This window comes from Fukomys damarensis, unplaced genomic scaffold (assembly GCF_012274545.1).
Source record: "Fukomys damarensis isolate Sample0158 unplaced genomic scaffold, DMR_v1.0_HiC HiC_scaffold_2, whole genome shotgun sequence".
In the NCBI taxonomy this organism is placed as follows: domain Eukaryota; kingdom Metazoa; phylum Chordata; class Mammalia; order Rodentia; family Bathyergidae; genus Fukomys; species Fukomys damarensis.
The window spans coordinates 37,115,697-37,131,905 of NW_022900914.1; the positions used below are offsets into that span (position 1 = coordinate 37,115,697).

General features: G+C 39.9%; 1 protein-coding gene across 1 annotated transcript in view; it reads right to left on the bottom strand.

Moving 5' to 3' along the window:
* The window catches only part of LOC104849839 (cytoplasmic dynein 1 light intermediate chain 1-like), a 71,848-nt gene extending 56,938 nt beyond the window's left edge, over positions 1-14,910 (bottom strand). Inside the window, 1 exon segment of the mRNA XM_033762280.1 lies at positions 14,563-14,910. Within this exon segment, the coding sequence (XP_033618171.1) occupies positions 14,563-14,910 (348 nt within the window).
* Positions 14,911-16,209: the final 1,299 nt, after the last annotated feature.

Sequence of the window (16,209 nt, forward strand, 5' to 3'; positions counted from 1 at the left end):
CCATGGAACTACATCCCCATTTTTTTCTATTTTTAGATTTTATTGTGAGATAGGATCAGGCTAAGTTGCTCAAACTAGTCCTGAACTTGTGATCCTCCTGCCTCAGCTTATAATAGATGGGCATAGGCATGTACCACTATGTGTTTTTACACACCTTCAAATATATTTTAGAGCACTGTAAGGTATGTTTGCCTACCTTTAAGCAGCTTTACAACCTGACCATGGAGAACAAATCATGAAACTGGAAATCAGAGGAGAGTTCCAGAAAATAATAAATAAAGCAAAAACAATGGAAGCATGGATGTTTGTAGATGGTGACATTAGAGATGTTTTAAAAAGGGTAGAGATGGTCAGATTGTGATTCTGGAAGATGAGTATTTATGCTAGGACTTGAAAAGACACTATTTTAAAAATAAGAGAACTTGGGAGGCAGAAGGATCAATTGCACCCAGGAGTTTGAGACGAGCCAACCAGACTGGGTAACAGAAAGATTCAGTATTTAAAAAAAAAAAAAAGAGAGAGAGAGGAAAGAAAAAGTGCTCCTGTTGACATGGGACGCAGCACAGAGACTCAGAAGTAAGAACCACCTCTCTATCTTTCCAAAACACAGCAAACAATAAAATAGACTAGTAGAATACCTTAAATTTTGCATGGCATATCTTTTAGGCTCTCTCTTTTATTTGCTTTTCCCATCAAATCTATAGGATGTATATTATACGAAGATTTGATACAAAAAGGCTCTAGATGATGAGAAGCTTGCATGAGATCCTTTCAATAATGTGTAAGAAGGGGAGGAGGAGTGAAGGGAGGGCAGGGACAAGGGGAAAAAATGAGAACCAAGACCTGTTGTGTAAAGGTACAAGATCCCAATGATGAATGTAACTGTACTGTATACCTAAAATGTACCAATAAACTCAATGAGGAAAACAAAATAATGTGTAAGAAAGGTGATGGGATTTACTCTGGGGCATGAGAGGATGATTATGAAGTTTAATATGAAGAATAAACATGTTATTCTAACTGGAAGTGTAGGAGGTGAGGAAGGAGGAAAATGTAAGGCTCAACAATTTTCTTCAGTGGGCGGCAAGAAGATGGGCATTATTCATAGAGACAATCAATGAGAAAGAAAACATGGTAGGAGAGCGTGGAAATTATGATTCTATTCTGGATTTAATATATTTCACGAGGCTTTGAAAGTCTTACATAAAAATGGTCAGGAAAGAGTTACATGTAGACATTTTGGTGCTCAAGGTCAGAGGCAGACTGGAAACAGATTTAGGAGTCATCAGTATAAATGTGAGGTCACAGAATCTCCCACAAGAGGGGATACAGTCAAGCATTAAACCTGGGGCATTCCGTTTAAGGAGCGCAAAAGGGAAGAGTGCTCATTTATTAAGACCCATTATATATAGAGAGCCCTTGTCAAAATGTAAGAAAAGCACATGCAAGTTTATGGATCATGGATCAAAAATGAAATAGAAAAAGATAGCATCTTAGAGACTCTTCATTGCCTTCTTTCATTTTTCTAAGAAGAAAACTAATAGTGGGAGACAGCAGATACACCATAATTTATTAATCAATTAGCATCTAACAATCTCCACATTCTTGTGGAATGATTGTATTAACTACCTGGAAAACATAGAGCAAAGCCTGAGAGACAGAAACCTAGAAGTTTTACTTCCTTCCAATTACTGCATTTACACATCCATTAAGGAAATGGTTAGATGGGAATAGGAAGAGAGGCAGAAAGAATGTACAGATCCATGGAATGCTTTCCAAGAGGGAAGAGATGGATGGTGATATCCTGAGATGAGATGAATCCAGGGCATCCAGAAGGCAGAATGAGAGAGGGGGCCTAAAAATGATATGAAAAATAGAAGAAAAACGTAGGGGTAAATGTCTCAAAGATAGTTATCCTACATCATTGTTATGCAGTAATGGAAAGCCTGAAGGCAAAGTCTCAATGTTCTGAGCAACACTTTCAGTCTGAGAGAGTCTATCCACTCTTGCCACCACTAGCTCCAACCTCCAGAGATGATTTGAACTGTAATATTTCATACCTACTCAGAGATGGAAGAATGAGGTTCATCCAACTCATGGAATCCCACCAGCAAAAAATATGGTGTTGAGCATTGCCAGAAGCTAGGATTCATATCAAATACATCCAGAATGAGTAGTGTGGCCCTGGGCAAGTTGTGTGAACCTGGGCCACTTTGGAGAACCTGATAACCTCACATGTAAAGTGAAAATAATCTGCTAACCTCATTAGGTTATTTAAAAAATAAATGAATGAATGAAGGTGCTTGCCACAAAGAGGACTATCAGACATATTAATTCCTTTTCCAGGGATACTTCTTAATAAGATATTCTGCAGGCGCACACACACACACACACACACACACACACACACACACACACACACACACACGCACACACACGCACACACACACCCTATTTATATTTTTCAACAGACTGTTTCTAGATTTAAGAGAAAATTAACTATGCAGAGAGCAAGAGCCTGCACAGACCCTTGTGTCAGAACTTGAATGGAATGTTATTTGGTAGTAGCTATTTATGGTATAAATAGGGGATTTCACTGATGTCGTCAGTAATCATGAAGAAAAGAAACCAGGGACCTGGGTCAACAATACCTAAATTAAACAAATAAATACATACCTACTCACCCTGAAGAAGAAGGTTTAAAGATTAAATGTCCAGACCAACCTCCTTTTATCTGGGTGCAATTTTTGTACCTGTAATTAGTCCCTCAGCCTTCAATCTAAGAAGCAGCTGGTTAATTGTGCATGTAAGTGGCTAATAGCTCCAACTGGGGGATGATGCTGGCCAATAGGGTCACACACCTTCCTTTACATACGTTCTGCTGTTACATACTACAGAAGCACACATACATACACACATACACAAAGGAGTGAAAAGAAAAATGCCTAACTTGTAATATGACAAGAAGAATAGCATGGAATAATTAAGGCCAGTGAATTCAAAAAAAAGGAGTAGTCCTAACAAGTACATCTTTGTGTTTCCGCTGTAGTGTTTGAAAATTTTCTGCAAATGTTTTGAGATCAAACCGAATCTACAATTAAAAAGGAGAGAAACAGGATGATGTAGCAAATTCCCTTCAAATCATTCCTGGATTATTCTGAGCTTTGGAAAGAGTAACTCCTCTGTCAAAAGCAACAAACGTGGCCAGACTAGATGGGGTTGGGGATGGGGCATAAAAGGGATGGGAATGGAGTGAAATGAAATGACAGGAAAAAAGTTTTTTGGTCATGATTTGGCAGATTGCATGTGGTTTAACTATCTCCAGACTCTACCTTTAAGTCAGAGCGATGCCCCAAACACAGTCATCTGGTAACACAAGTGCTCACCAGTGTTTGAAGTCCACCCAGATCCATTCTGGACTTCCTTTACCCTTCAGTGGCCTGGCTCTAGGTTTTGAGCAGCCGCTAGAGAGTACTGAGAGGATTTTCTCCATCTTCTCTTCCTTCTTGGAATGCACTACCTTTGCACAAGTGTCTGACCTTGCTTCTTCAGGAACACAACACATGATTAAAGTGGTTTTCAATAAACTTTCCCTATGATTCACTGTGGAAGAAAATGAATCACTGATCCTAGCCATAGATGTTAAAGTTATTATCGATTAAAAACAGTACTGTATTAAGAGAAAATTACTTATAAATTCATCTTTTCCTTTATACCTAATATTCTATTAAAATAAGATCTTAGAACAGAATTGTTTAAGATCTTAAATTGCCTGAAAATTGTAACTAGTTTGGCCAGCGGGGACTTAGAAGTCCAGCAGGCCCTCAGGTTAGAATTAAAATGTCAAGGACTTTGCTACAGATCACATTCAATTTTTCTCCATGTACTCGGTCCAATAGGGCTATTGGAGTATAACGAACCTTGCCTTGCCCAATACTATTTGGAGAGGACGGGGAGGGAGATGGAGAGAAACATAGGAGAATTGGTCTTGAAATCAGAAGTAAAAAGCAAGAAGAACTATTTGGGGGTTACTGAAGGAGAGAGGACTAAAGTGCGGAATTTACAAGGTGAACTGATTATTTGCATGATTTTTCAGCAATTCTCTTAACATTTTTGAGGCTCAACTTACTTATCAACAAAATGGGTGCAGTAGTACATGGCACATATTCAAGTTATCTAACTAAAAGTTCATTGCTATTGGGTATCAGGCTGGTCATGAAGTAATCCAAGAGGTGTGTATGAAAACGTCTTGCCCATTTTTATAATCATAGTATTTGTGTAATAAACTTGTTAAAACTTTTAGTTTATTGTGTTCAAAGCCAACTATCAGTTGTCCAGGAAATTTCAGAGATGCTATGTGAGAATTTAAAACAAAGCTCTAGGGACTAAATTTGTTGAATAGATTGTGTCTCTGGAAGGATAATTCTAAGGCTGCCAGAGACTGATCAAAGTCACCAGTATGTCCTTGCTTATATAATTTTTGTAATGTCTCTGTCTATTCTGTATGCTTCCTCCACCCCCAGTCTTTATGAGCCTTCCAGATAACCCTGGACTCCCTTTACAGTGCCCACTTGCCTTACAGAACCCTAAAGAAATTCTTTCTGCTCATCAAAACTCCTCTATTCTGTGTGTGTCTCTCTAAGGGTCCGGATTGTTTAACTGCTAAATTCTGATGACACTAATTCTCACCATGGCATTAATGACTGATAAATGTCTATTCCATTCCTGTGGGCCATTTGCATTTCAAATAGGGATCCCTGGAGAGTCCCTGCTTTGAGGGAAATAATACGTTTTACAGTGGCCATGCCCAGCACAAACACTGACCACACCAGTCAGAAAGTTTTCGCTCTGCACAAATCACATCACACAAGTGACTGCCAAATGTGTCTGGCTATCAGGCTATATAAAGGCTGCTGGCTCTGGTTCCCATGGGATGTCACTAAGAGGCAGAGTGAAAAAGAGAATAGGGAGCTTGATAGTTTGCTAACTGGGAAATGTACACGGATTGCAGTAGTCAGAGGGCGGTATCTTAGTCTGCCCTGTCTCCTACAATGGGCAGGCTTGGTGTGGGCCTAGGCAGAAAGTTGCTGGAGATGGAACATTTTCCTTTTAATTCTTTGAATTAAGCCCCCTTTCTCACAGGCCATCATAGTACCTTCAGGGATTTCTTGTTACAATTTAATTTTTCTCAGTTGCACACTGTGCTTCTAATCTACATCACACCAGCAGTGGGAACATTTGTAAGAATCATTTCCCAAGACACTTTTAATACATTTCCAGTAAATTGTACCTCAACCTGTCCAGCTGGCTGGGTCACTGAACAGCAACACACCCACTGCGTTCCGAGGGCCTGCAGCAAAACAGCTGCCCCCGTGAGAGGATAACGTTCTCCCTGCACTCGTGTTATAGGAGATACGATGAGAACTGTCCACTAGCAGAGGCAAGACCTAGGAGGTCAGTTATGGGCAAACCTACGCACAGGGTTCCACAAAAGGGGCTTTGAAACTCCGCACTGAAGTTATGCCAGCTTTGGCATCCAACAAAGAAATTAAGCAGCACTCAACAAAGAAAATATATATCTGTGTATATCTAAGTAATTCTTTAAATCCCCAAAGGGACAGTATTGTTTATCGAATATTTTTAGCCAAATTCAGTGCTGTTTGCCTTGTCTTCTAAGAAGGTTGCCAAGTGTAAACAAAGTTCTCATAGTACAGGAGCCAGGGATCAGTGCCCCCAAATCTGCAAAGGCAGAAGGAAAATATAATTAATCACAAGTCACTACTAGCTGGCCGGTGGAAGAATACCAATGAGAAAAAGTGAAGACTTAATGGGGGCTTGGGACGAGGCTGAGGAGGGTCCTCTCCCTTCCTTTCAAGAGATTCCATTTATGTTTGTGCCATTTGGATCCCAGCCCCTGATACAAAGAAAGTTTTTGTTATTGTGGGTTTTGGTTTTCATTTTTCATAATCCAGTTTATTTGACCTTTATTTTTCTAATAATGAAGAGAAAAAGAGCATATGGCAAGACACATTCCTCAAAAGAACAAGCGGTGAGGCCAAAGGCTTGGCGGCCAGGAACAGGGCATCCCTGCACACCCTGAGGGACCCACAGCCAGCTCTGCGGACTTCCTCTCCAGCCAAGCCTCTCCTCTTCTCCTTCTCACCTTCCCTCGCTCCTCATTCCTCTCTCTCTTCTCACCTCCTCTCTCCCCTTTCTTTGTTTTCCATCTTTCTTTTAAAAATGCCTTTCCTTGAAAAATTAGAGGAGTCAATAAATTAAGGAACGCGTTATCGGTTCTCATTTCCTAGTGGGAGAGCTGCCGGCTTAGACAAGCTTCCTCCTTAGGAAGACAGAATTCTGTTTAGTTCTACAAATACTAGAAAAATCCTTCTGAGGGATGTGATCGCGAGCTCCTCTCTCCAGCACACTCATCATCAGAGCATTACCCAGAGCTTCGATGTCCTCACACGGGCCGCAGGGCCCAAGCACCCTTTCAAGAGCAGCCCCAAAGGCCCTGTTTGCTGACAAGGGAAGGAGGGGATGTGGGCAAAGATACCCACAGAGTCCCCATCCGCACTCACCACTCCGCTTCATCCAATTCCGGAAACTTTCTGAATACTGGCATCTTTGCTGCTGCTTTTCATCAATGCCATTTTAAGTGAATTTAGAATAATAATTGTATTAAAATGTTTTAGATGCCATATCTCCAATCCATAAAATTTATTGTACCTTTATGCAGAATTATATTGGAGTTGAAACATATAAATCAATTTATAAGGTCTAATGACACACAAACGCTTAAAAACTAAAGGCAATGTAGTAAATTCAAATTACCATTACAAATGTAAGCTTTGTAGTCAGTGTGTGACCTGCTAAGGATTATATTTAACTCCCCTGAGAGTGGTTTATCATAAAACTTTATACTTTTATTACAGTGAATTATTAAGTCCTCCATGACATGAGTCATTCCTCCCACTGACTATGGCTTTTTTAATGACACCATAATAGACATCTTGCTAATAGCAGGAGGGCTGCTACCTCTGCGGCAAGGAGAAGGGGTGTGAGGAGGAGGGAAGGAAAAGACAATACAGGACACATGCGCGGAAGAGCAGATTCCCCAAAGGATCCACATTAACAATTGTACAAAGGAGTGTTAGAAGCTTGAAAAGGTGCACCTGCACGTTCTGTCTTGGATAAAGCAATAGCTTATTGCCTAAAAGAAATTCCATTTGAAAGTCACATGTAGAGAAATGAAAACAGTTTTGATTATCCTGAGCAATTTTAGGTTCCCATCAAAACTTTGAAATCCTCTCCCTGCTGCTGAGCTCTAGATGGGCATGTTTTTGTTCCAATAAGCTCTTCCCTAATAACAGATCACTGCCATACATATTATATTGTGACCTGCTGCTTGTCAGTGTTTCTTCCCTGCAATGCACTCGTCATCTTTATGTGTGTCCCCACAAAGGCCCCATGGGGGTGAGACCCCTTCCAGAATCAATCTGGATCCTCCAGATCCTCACTTGCACACAGTCTCCAGCCAAAACAAAGCAACATTCTGAAACATTCTGTAAGATTCCTGCAGACTGCAGAAAGTTCCTGTTAGTTTGATCTCACTGCTATCAGATGCAGTGTGATCTACTCCTCCCAAAGACTATTTGACACCCAAGACAATAGTGTCACACATTTCCACATCTAGGATACCAGAACTTAGGAATGTCAAGCCCCTGCCTTTCGAGAAAAGCCAGTTCACATAAAAGATGTTCTGTATGCAATTAGTGAATAGATGGGTTTAAATAAGACTGTGGCATTTGACCAAAGAGGAGACCAGAAAATGGATGCTTTGCCTACTTTTCTATGCATCTTTGTGCAAGAATGACTTGGTAAGAATTTCCCATGTGTTCTCTTTCTTTTTTTTTTTTAACTACTGTTATGGTTCAGTTCTAGATGTTCCCCAAAGCCTCATGCAGCACTCATATAGTGCGTGATGCTAGTATTAAGGGTGTGTGATTACTAAACAATTGTACTGTCCTAATCCCAGTCATCTAAATAAGATAAAAGGGCGCAAAGACACTGGTAAGGTCCTTCTGCTTCTTTTGCTGCTTCTGCCACCATGAACTGTTGCCCCATGACACCCTGCCTTCAAGCCAGACAATTTTGAACTGAAACCTCTACGAACTGTAAGTAAAGAAATCCTTTCCCCTTTAAATTTGGCACCAGGTATTTTGTCTCAGTGAGGAGAGAAAAGTAACTAATACAGCTATTCTCCAGGGATCATCCCAATGGTTGTTTGGTCATTTCTCAAGTTAGGACACATTTTTATGAGCCCCTACTTCTTGACCAGTGGCCCACGTGTGGCCATTGATTTGTTTACACAGGTTTGTCAGGCCCTTCAAGGCAAGACCTAAAGAGCCAACACATGCTTCCTCTAACTAGTTAATTCTCAACATTAAAACACAGAGGAGTTCGACTAGAGTAACCAAAACAGGAATTTACTGGATGGTCTGGGCAATTCTATTGATTAATTATAGGAGTCCTATTAATTGCTTTATATATTTATAAATAAATAAAAATCATACAAGACTTCATCTCTCTCTCTCTTTCCCTCTTTCTGTGTCTTACACACATGCAGACATGTGTGGCACTTACCTTAACATGAATTCATTTTTATTTTTTGTTTTTATTTTTATTTCTTTTTGGTACCGGGGATTGAACTCGGGTCCTTGAGGCTTGCAAGGCAGGCCACCGAACCGCTGAGCTAAATCCCCGGCCCCATGAATTCATTTTTAAAATTTCACTGGAGGGCTCAACAAAGCTTAACAAAGTTAAACAGAATTCTACATAAGTTGCTTTAAACTTATAAGCCACAAACATTTCTCACCCAAATTTTTTTTCTCCAAAGTTTGGCCACTCTGTTGCCTTCTGCAGTATTACTTACTCCACGAGTACAGCGAAGTCACTGGATTCGATTTACTTTAGTATTTGTGGAGTATCTATTTCACACCAGGGCACTATGGAAAGTGATACAGAATTGAATTTCATAACTGCAGTGTCTTGTCTTCATAAAGGTGATAATCTAGACTTGAGAGCACAGTCACGAAACCTGAACCTCAGGGCTGAATTTGGCACGCCACTTGTTTTAATGAATAAAGTTTTATTAGAACATAGTCACACTCATCAGTGACTGCTTTGGCATCACAGCAACAGAGCTGAGTAATTATGACTGGATTATATGGCCACAAAACCTAAATATTTACTAGCTGGCCCATTAAGTCTGCTAACCCATCATCTGGGCAAGTGTTCTAAGTCCTAGTTGCAATCTAAAACTTATCTATTTTCTGTAAGTTTTAGATAAATTTTATCTAGTTTCTAGGGTTTTTTTTAATACAGTATTTAGAACTTTTTTTAAAAAGTCAATGCCAAGACCAGCCCTTATTAATTAACGTAGAATCTCTAGGTATGGAGTCCTGATTTTTTCTGTTTCAGAGAGAGAGAGAGACAAAGATCCCCCAGATGATTCAGATACAAAGCCAGGGTTGAGAACCACTCCCAAATAGACTTCTTTCTATTGACAAAGGTGATGGTGAGTACTAATCAGGCAGTGAGCCATTGTCTGCAAAAGCCACAGAGTAGCATAGACACACTCAGCCCCTCAAAGAGGACAAATAAATGTTCTCTGCTGCTTGAGTTGCCACAAGGAAACACTACCCCAGAGGAGAACAACCACCTGGCAGAATTTTCCCATAGAGAAGACGATTAAATCTTTGCAAACTAATTCCTCCTTACTCTGATAGCTAAGCACATGGTGCCCTGAGTGAGTTGTAATATTATTTCAGTAGTCAAAACAAGGAAACCCTTCTCCTCTACCTATAAAGAGGGCCCATTTATTCAATACAGAAATAATATTCTGCAGTAGCAGAACATAACCTGAGAGGACCTTGGTGCCTATCAAGATACCTGGAGACAGGCAGCTCTAATCAGTTCCAGGGTGGGAGAAGGGCCCAGCTTAGGAGCTTTCATGAAGGTCTAATTTCCCCTGGGCCCTCAGCAAGGGAGTGGGTGGGAGAGCAAAGAGTGGAAAAGCAAACAACTTACATATATGCAAAGTCTCTGCTAACAACCTTGCAAACCAGCCTGGGAACAAATTCTGAGCAAACCCAGAGCTCTGAAGCCATCAGAGAGAGAACCATGGAAAACTGCAAATTCAAACACTCCATATGAACTAACTTATTTGTTAGTAAGCAACTATTTATCAGTCATTAGCTGTGGGCCCAGAACTGCTCAGGCACTGAATGAAGCACATTTCAAAGCAGTTACAGTCTACACACACACACACACACACACACACACACACACACACCTTCACATTTTCACCCAAGAAATGCTTGCATAACTGCACAAACACCTGTATAATTACAACCTGTGTATAGTATGTGACTCAGAGGAGGAGCAACCCTTGTCTGCCTAGAGGATGAAGTTGTAGGACACTCTGTGAAGGAGGCTGATCTCTCAAAGTACCAACGTTTCCCAACCATAGGGGCCAAGAAGGGGGATTCAGAGTGAACTGCTGGCTCCTATAAAGGAAGGGTACTAGAATTTGTAGACCAAAGCTGAGCAGTAGCATAGAACCTGGGGGAGGGAGAGATTTATATGCTATGGGAAGATCCACTGGAAGAAAGAAGGATGTAGATTCTTATACCAGACCCAGGAATCATTTTGCTTTCTTCCTTGACCTTCATTTCCTTCTCCAGTAAAAATTTTGAGAGCTCCAAAGCAGCTGAGTGATCTGGAGGCCATTCCAGGAAGGTTCTTCAGTGTCATACTGTGTAAAGGCCTCTTCCATCAATTATCTCACCATGACCTCTCAACAAGATCATGAATTAAAAACTATTGTCTCTATTTTAAAGAATGAATAATTGTGCCTGACTTCCTAAGAAGTTAAGTGATCTTTCCAAAGTAAAAAAGTTAGCAAATAATCAGAGTGAAATCTTATTCTACTTCTTAAATTCAAGATCAGTATTCTTTACTGGTGGCAGCATTGGGAGATGAAGACCTATTCTTAGTGTAAAAAATGCCACCCTGAGCTGAGGTCCTTCACAGGGTATTCCCAGCCCTCAGACCCCAGCTTTAAATAATAATGCCACCTTATCCCTCTGCTGGGTATCTTTCCAAAACAATTAAAAGAATCATGCCACAATGATATACGCTCACCTGCATTTTAGTGGCATGGTTCATAATAGCTAAAACTTGGACACAGCCATTGCCCATCAGCTGGAGACTGACAAAGAAGATGTGGTCTTTCTAAAAAATGGAGTACTATTCAGCCATAAAAGATGAGAAACTGGAGACATTTATAGCTAAATGGATGTATATTGAGGACATACTCTTAAATGAAATAAATAGGACACATATGTATGTGTAAATACCAAATAGTTTCTCTGGTGTGAAAAACTGAGTGTAAATAAGGTTCGAATTGTATAACTGATAATGTGAAATAGGAAGAAAAGCTTTAAAAGAGTAGGGGAAGTGGGAAAGGTAAGGGAAAGGAAAGAAGGAAAAAGAAAAATTGAGAAAAGGAAAAAATGGAAACAAAGACTCTGTAAATAGGGAAGGGTGGATGGGGGTGAAGAGAGATCAGGTGTATGGATAAAAAATAAGAATAAAGATACATCATATAAAGGTACAAGATCCCAATGATGAATGTAACTGTACTGCATACCTAAAAAGTACTAATAAACTTAATGAAAATAATAATAATAATGCCATCTAATCATTAGAATTTCAAAGACAAAAGCCACAGTATCTCTTGATGATCACTGTGATAAATTAAGCCTCCTATTTTTTAATGCACACATTCAAGTATTAGAATAAGACATTAAGGGAAATAAATGAAAACTCTGTGCATCACCCTAAGGCAAAATTTAATTTATTTTAAAGGCAGTTCTCTGGTCAGAGAGAGAGAGAGAGAGAAAGGGACCTGACACCAGAAAAGGCCCATATTTTGGTATGCAAGTTGCATCATGTAAGAATGGGAAGGACAACAATAAGGTCTCGATCGGGCCACCTAAGCTTTCTTAGGCTGGATCATACCAAGAAAGTACCAGCAAGAATTTACCCTCTCTATTCATGGAACCCAGACTGTAACCACCTGCTTGAGACGAGGTATTTGAGGCCAGAGCTCAGCTATTCATTTGAGTTCGTAAGCGGAACACTACAGTTCGCTCAACTATTTCTCTCTCCATGTTCTGCAGGGTACAGTTAGCGCTCCAAGCCTCCTGTAAGGAATATCACCAGAAAGGGAGAGGTCTGGACTGTACCAGAGTCTGCACACTGGGATAGTTCAGGATCTTTCAAAGCAGGTGCTTTGAGTGAGGCTTTAAGTTAGGAAAGAAAGTGAGCTGGGAATGTTTCAGAGGGTGATCTCATGATAGGCTTTGGAAAGCCACCCACGTTCCGGGGCCAGGAAGACATTACCTCCTCCAGGGATGCGCTCCCTTTCTCATCTGTACCCCTGCCACTTCTGCTTGCAGCTCACACTGTGTCCATCACACAGCTAAGGATGGAAATGGAGGGTGGCAAGTCTGTCATTCACATTCTTCTTCCTCTAGGATTCTACATTATGGTTCAGTAAACTATACACCCATGAGCTAATACTGTTTTTTGAAATTTTAAATAGGTGAGAGAGCAAAAGAAAAGAGTATTATCTTGTGACCCGTGAAAATGATAAGAAATTCGAATTCCGGTATTCATAAATTTAATTAGTACATGAACACCCTTATCAATTCACCTGCTGCCTTCAGCCGCATTAACTCAAATCATAGTTGAATAGCTGTGACAGACGCTGTGTACCCCAAGAACCCTAAGATATTCATTACCTGGCCTTTTGATGGCAAAAGTTACCAGTATCTGGCTCATGCCATAGTAAGAAGTGAACAGATGTTAGGGATGTAAGCGAAAGAAGAGAAAGATGAGCCCAAGAGAGACGGAGGGGAGCACAGAGCAGGAGGAGAAAAACAGAAGTTAGGATGGGAAGTGAGTTAAAGACAGGAAGTACACATCCAAGGAACCAAATGAAGAGGTTATAAAGAACAGAGGTCAGTTGTCAGCATTTCATCCACCATTGCCATTAGGATTGGCTGGCCATGGTCCCAGACTCAGGGACTCCACTGTGAGCAGTGACACAACCTGGGCGGTCATCTAAGAAGAAATGCTGCAAGAATAGTCAAGGACCAACAGAAGCAGCTCAGAGCCACGATCCCAGGACAGACACCACCTGTAGAGTTAAGTTTCTCAATCCCAGACAGGAGTCTGAATTTCAATATTTAATCATCCTTTTCACCCCTTTCCCTTCTATTTTCAGCTCATTACACCCCATTCTTGTGGAGCAAGAGAATCTCTTCTATTCCTCCTTCCCATTTACTGACTTTGAGGCTCATGTCATCCCGATCCATTCTCAGAAACATCTCGGTGCTTGAGTCATCAAAGGATCAAATCTTCCTTTGGATCTTCTTCCAGATTCCTTGACGATCCGTCTATGCTGGCTGCTCCTTTCGTTTTGGTTCACTCAGTGCATCAAACTCTGGCCTAGAAATTCTTCTGCACTTGGAATACTGCCTTTAAAATAAAATAACACAAACCACTAGGAAAGAAGTTTTCTGCTCAGAGGCCGCCCTTATGTGACTGAAGTCTCATAAGAATTACCCTAGATTGGTGAATTGAGGCCATTAACATTGATGGTTATAACTGATATGTTTTGACTTATTCTTGTCATGTTGTTGTCCTTTTGTTGACTCTTTTTACTTTTTCTCCCATCTCCTTTTAGTTTCTTGCCTTACCTATTTGATTTGGTCTGTTGGGCCTCATGTTTTTGTGAATTTCATTGTCCTTTTCTAGGATATTGTTTAGAATTCCTTGCATTGCTGGTTTGGTGTTCATGAAATTTCTCAGGTGCTCTTTGTCGTGGAAGTATTTTATTTCCCCATCTAGCTGCAGTCCCCTTTTTCATCTCTATGGCATTTACAGTTTTGTCTGCTATCTTTTCCCTCACTGATTTTGTCTTCTATTCTGTTTCATTGACTAATCTTCCCAGAGACAATGCTTACAAATAATCAGCTGTTGGCTTTTGATCTTCTATATTATGTTGGCCCAACAAGTTGAGGCTTTTGGTTTTTGTTTTTGGGGTTTTTTTGTTGTTTTCTTTTTGGTGGGGGTGGGTACCAGCAGTCAAACTCGGGTCCTTATGCTTGTGAGGCAGATGCCAGAACCACTGAGCTAAATCCCTGGCCCTTGATCTTCTGTATTATATATTTATTTTCTGTGATGTTCCTTCTGTGATCTTTGTTAGTTTTCCTATTTTCTTGGACATTATATTACCCTGCTGTTCTGATTTCTAAAGTTGGAGGCTTATTTAATTTTGAACTTTCTTGTTTTCTGATGAAAGTATTTTATGACTATAAATTTATATCTAGATATGATGTCTTATTGTGGTGGATTAATTAATGGTCAACTTGAGTGTTAACACCCAGCAGAACTGAGTCAGCATGGTTCCGGGTGTGGAAGACCCACCTGAGGATCATTGCAGGAATAGCATAAAAGGACAACAGGAGGGGAAGATTGCACGCTGCTGATTTTCCTGAAGAAGTTGCTTTTTGGTGGTTTTTCTTCAAAGAAATTTTGGCTGCTGTCTTCCTTTGGGAGAACTTCAATCCTCACCTTCATCTTGGACATCATCTCCTGGGTTCCAGTGCAGATCTTTCCACCTTCTGGCATAGATCCTTCGCCCTGCCGGTGTAAACTTTCTAGCCTCCTCCATTGGCCCTTGGACCTTTCTGGTGCAAACCCTTGATATGGACTTGTATAGGACATTGCCATGGGCTCCAAGCCCTTGCCTGGATCTTTTGGGCCTCCAGACATTTTACACTCTTCTACATCTGCCTCTGGTAAGCACTGATTTATAATACATTTTACCTTATAGTTTTGATACAAAAATGATTATTATCATGCAACCTTGTGATTTCTTCTTTGACACAACTACTTACCAGGATGTAAGGAGATGGCTACTCACATTTGTTCAACTAACCAGATAAAGATTATTTAAAGCATCTTGGAGGATTTGCATAGATTATAGCCAAATACTATGCCTTCTTATATTAAAGGGCTTAAGAATCTTTAGATTTCAGACTCCTCCAGGGTCCTGAAACCAATCCCCCATACACACTGACAGACAACTGTATTTCTTAAATTACAAACTGTCTTAGTTACTTTCACATTTCTTTAACTAGTTAAAAGAAGAAAGACTTATTTTTTTAGCTCCCAGTTTGTAGAGGCTTCAGTCTGTAACTGGCTGGCTCCAAGGCAGGGCTACATGGCAGAGAAGAAATAGTTCATGTGCATAGACCCATAGTTCCTACCCTACATACCTCTTAACCTTTCTTTTATATATCCAGGTATTTGCCTCTCTCATCTGCAGTCTCAGTTGGCCTTTACTGTTATTTCTGATAACTCCTCCTGTTCACTAAACTAGCTCTAATCTATTTTTGAATCTGGCTGCCTTGCTCTTTAATCTAGGGTTCTTGATTTCAGTTATTACATTTTTTAATCCTAGAAATTTTAATTTGATTATTTCATTTAAATCATTCTAGTCATCCTTTATAGTTGCTTATTGCTGTCTCATTTTTTAAAACTTTCTTTTTGTTTTTTAAATATATTGAACATGCTATTTTAACTTGTATGTCTGATAATTTCAATAAAGAATTTGAAAATCTGATTCTGCCTTCAGTGTTTTCTACCAGCATTTATTCACATTGCTTTATTTCCTTGTGGGCTTGATTTTAATTTTTTTATTAAAATGCCTTCATTGTATGTTTTAATGGGTTCCAAGTGATATTTCTATATAATCCATATAATATGCACTGATCATGTCCAACCTTCTTCTTTGCCAGTTCCCCTCCCTACCTGACCTCTAGTTAATCATTATTCTACTTTTAGGTCACATTTCTTAGGGAGAGAACATGTACTACTTGTCTTTCTGTGTCTGGCTTATTTTGCTTAACATATTTCCAGTTCCATCCATCTTACTGCTAATGACAGAATTTCCTTTCTCTCTATGACTGGACAATACTCCATTGAGTAAATACCACATTTTTTTTCTCCATTAAGTTTATTAGTGTATTGTAGGTATAAAATACAGTTACATTCATCATTGGAATCTTG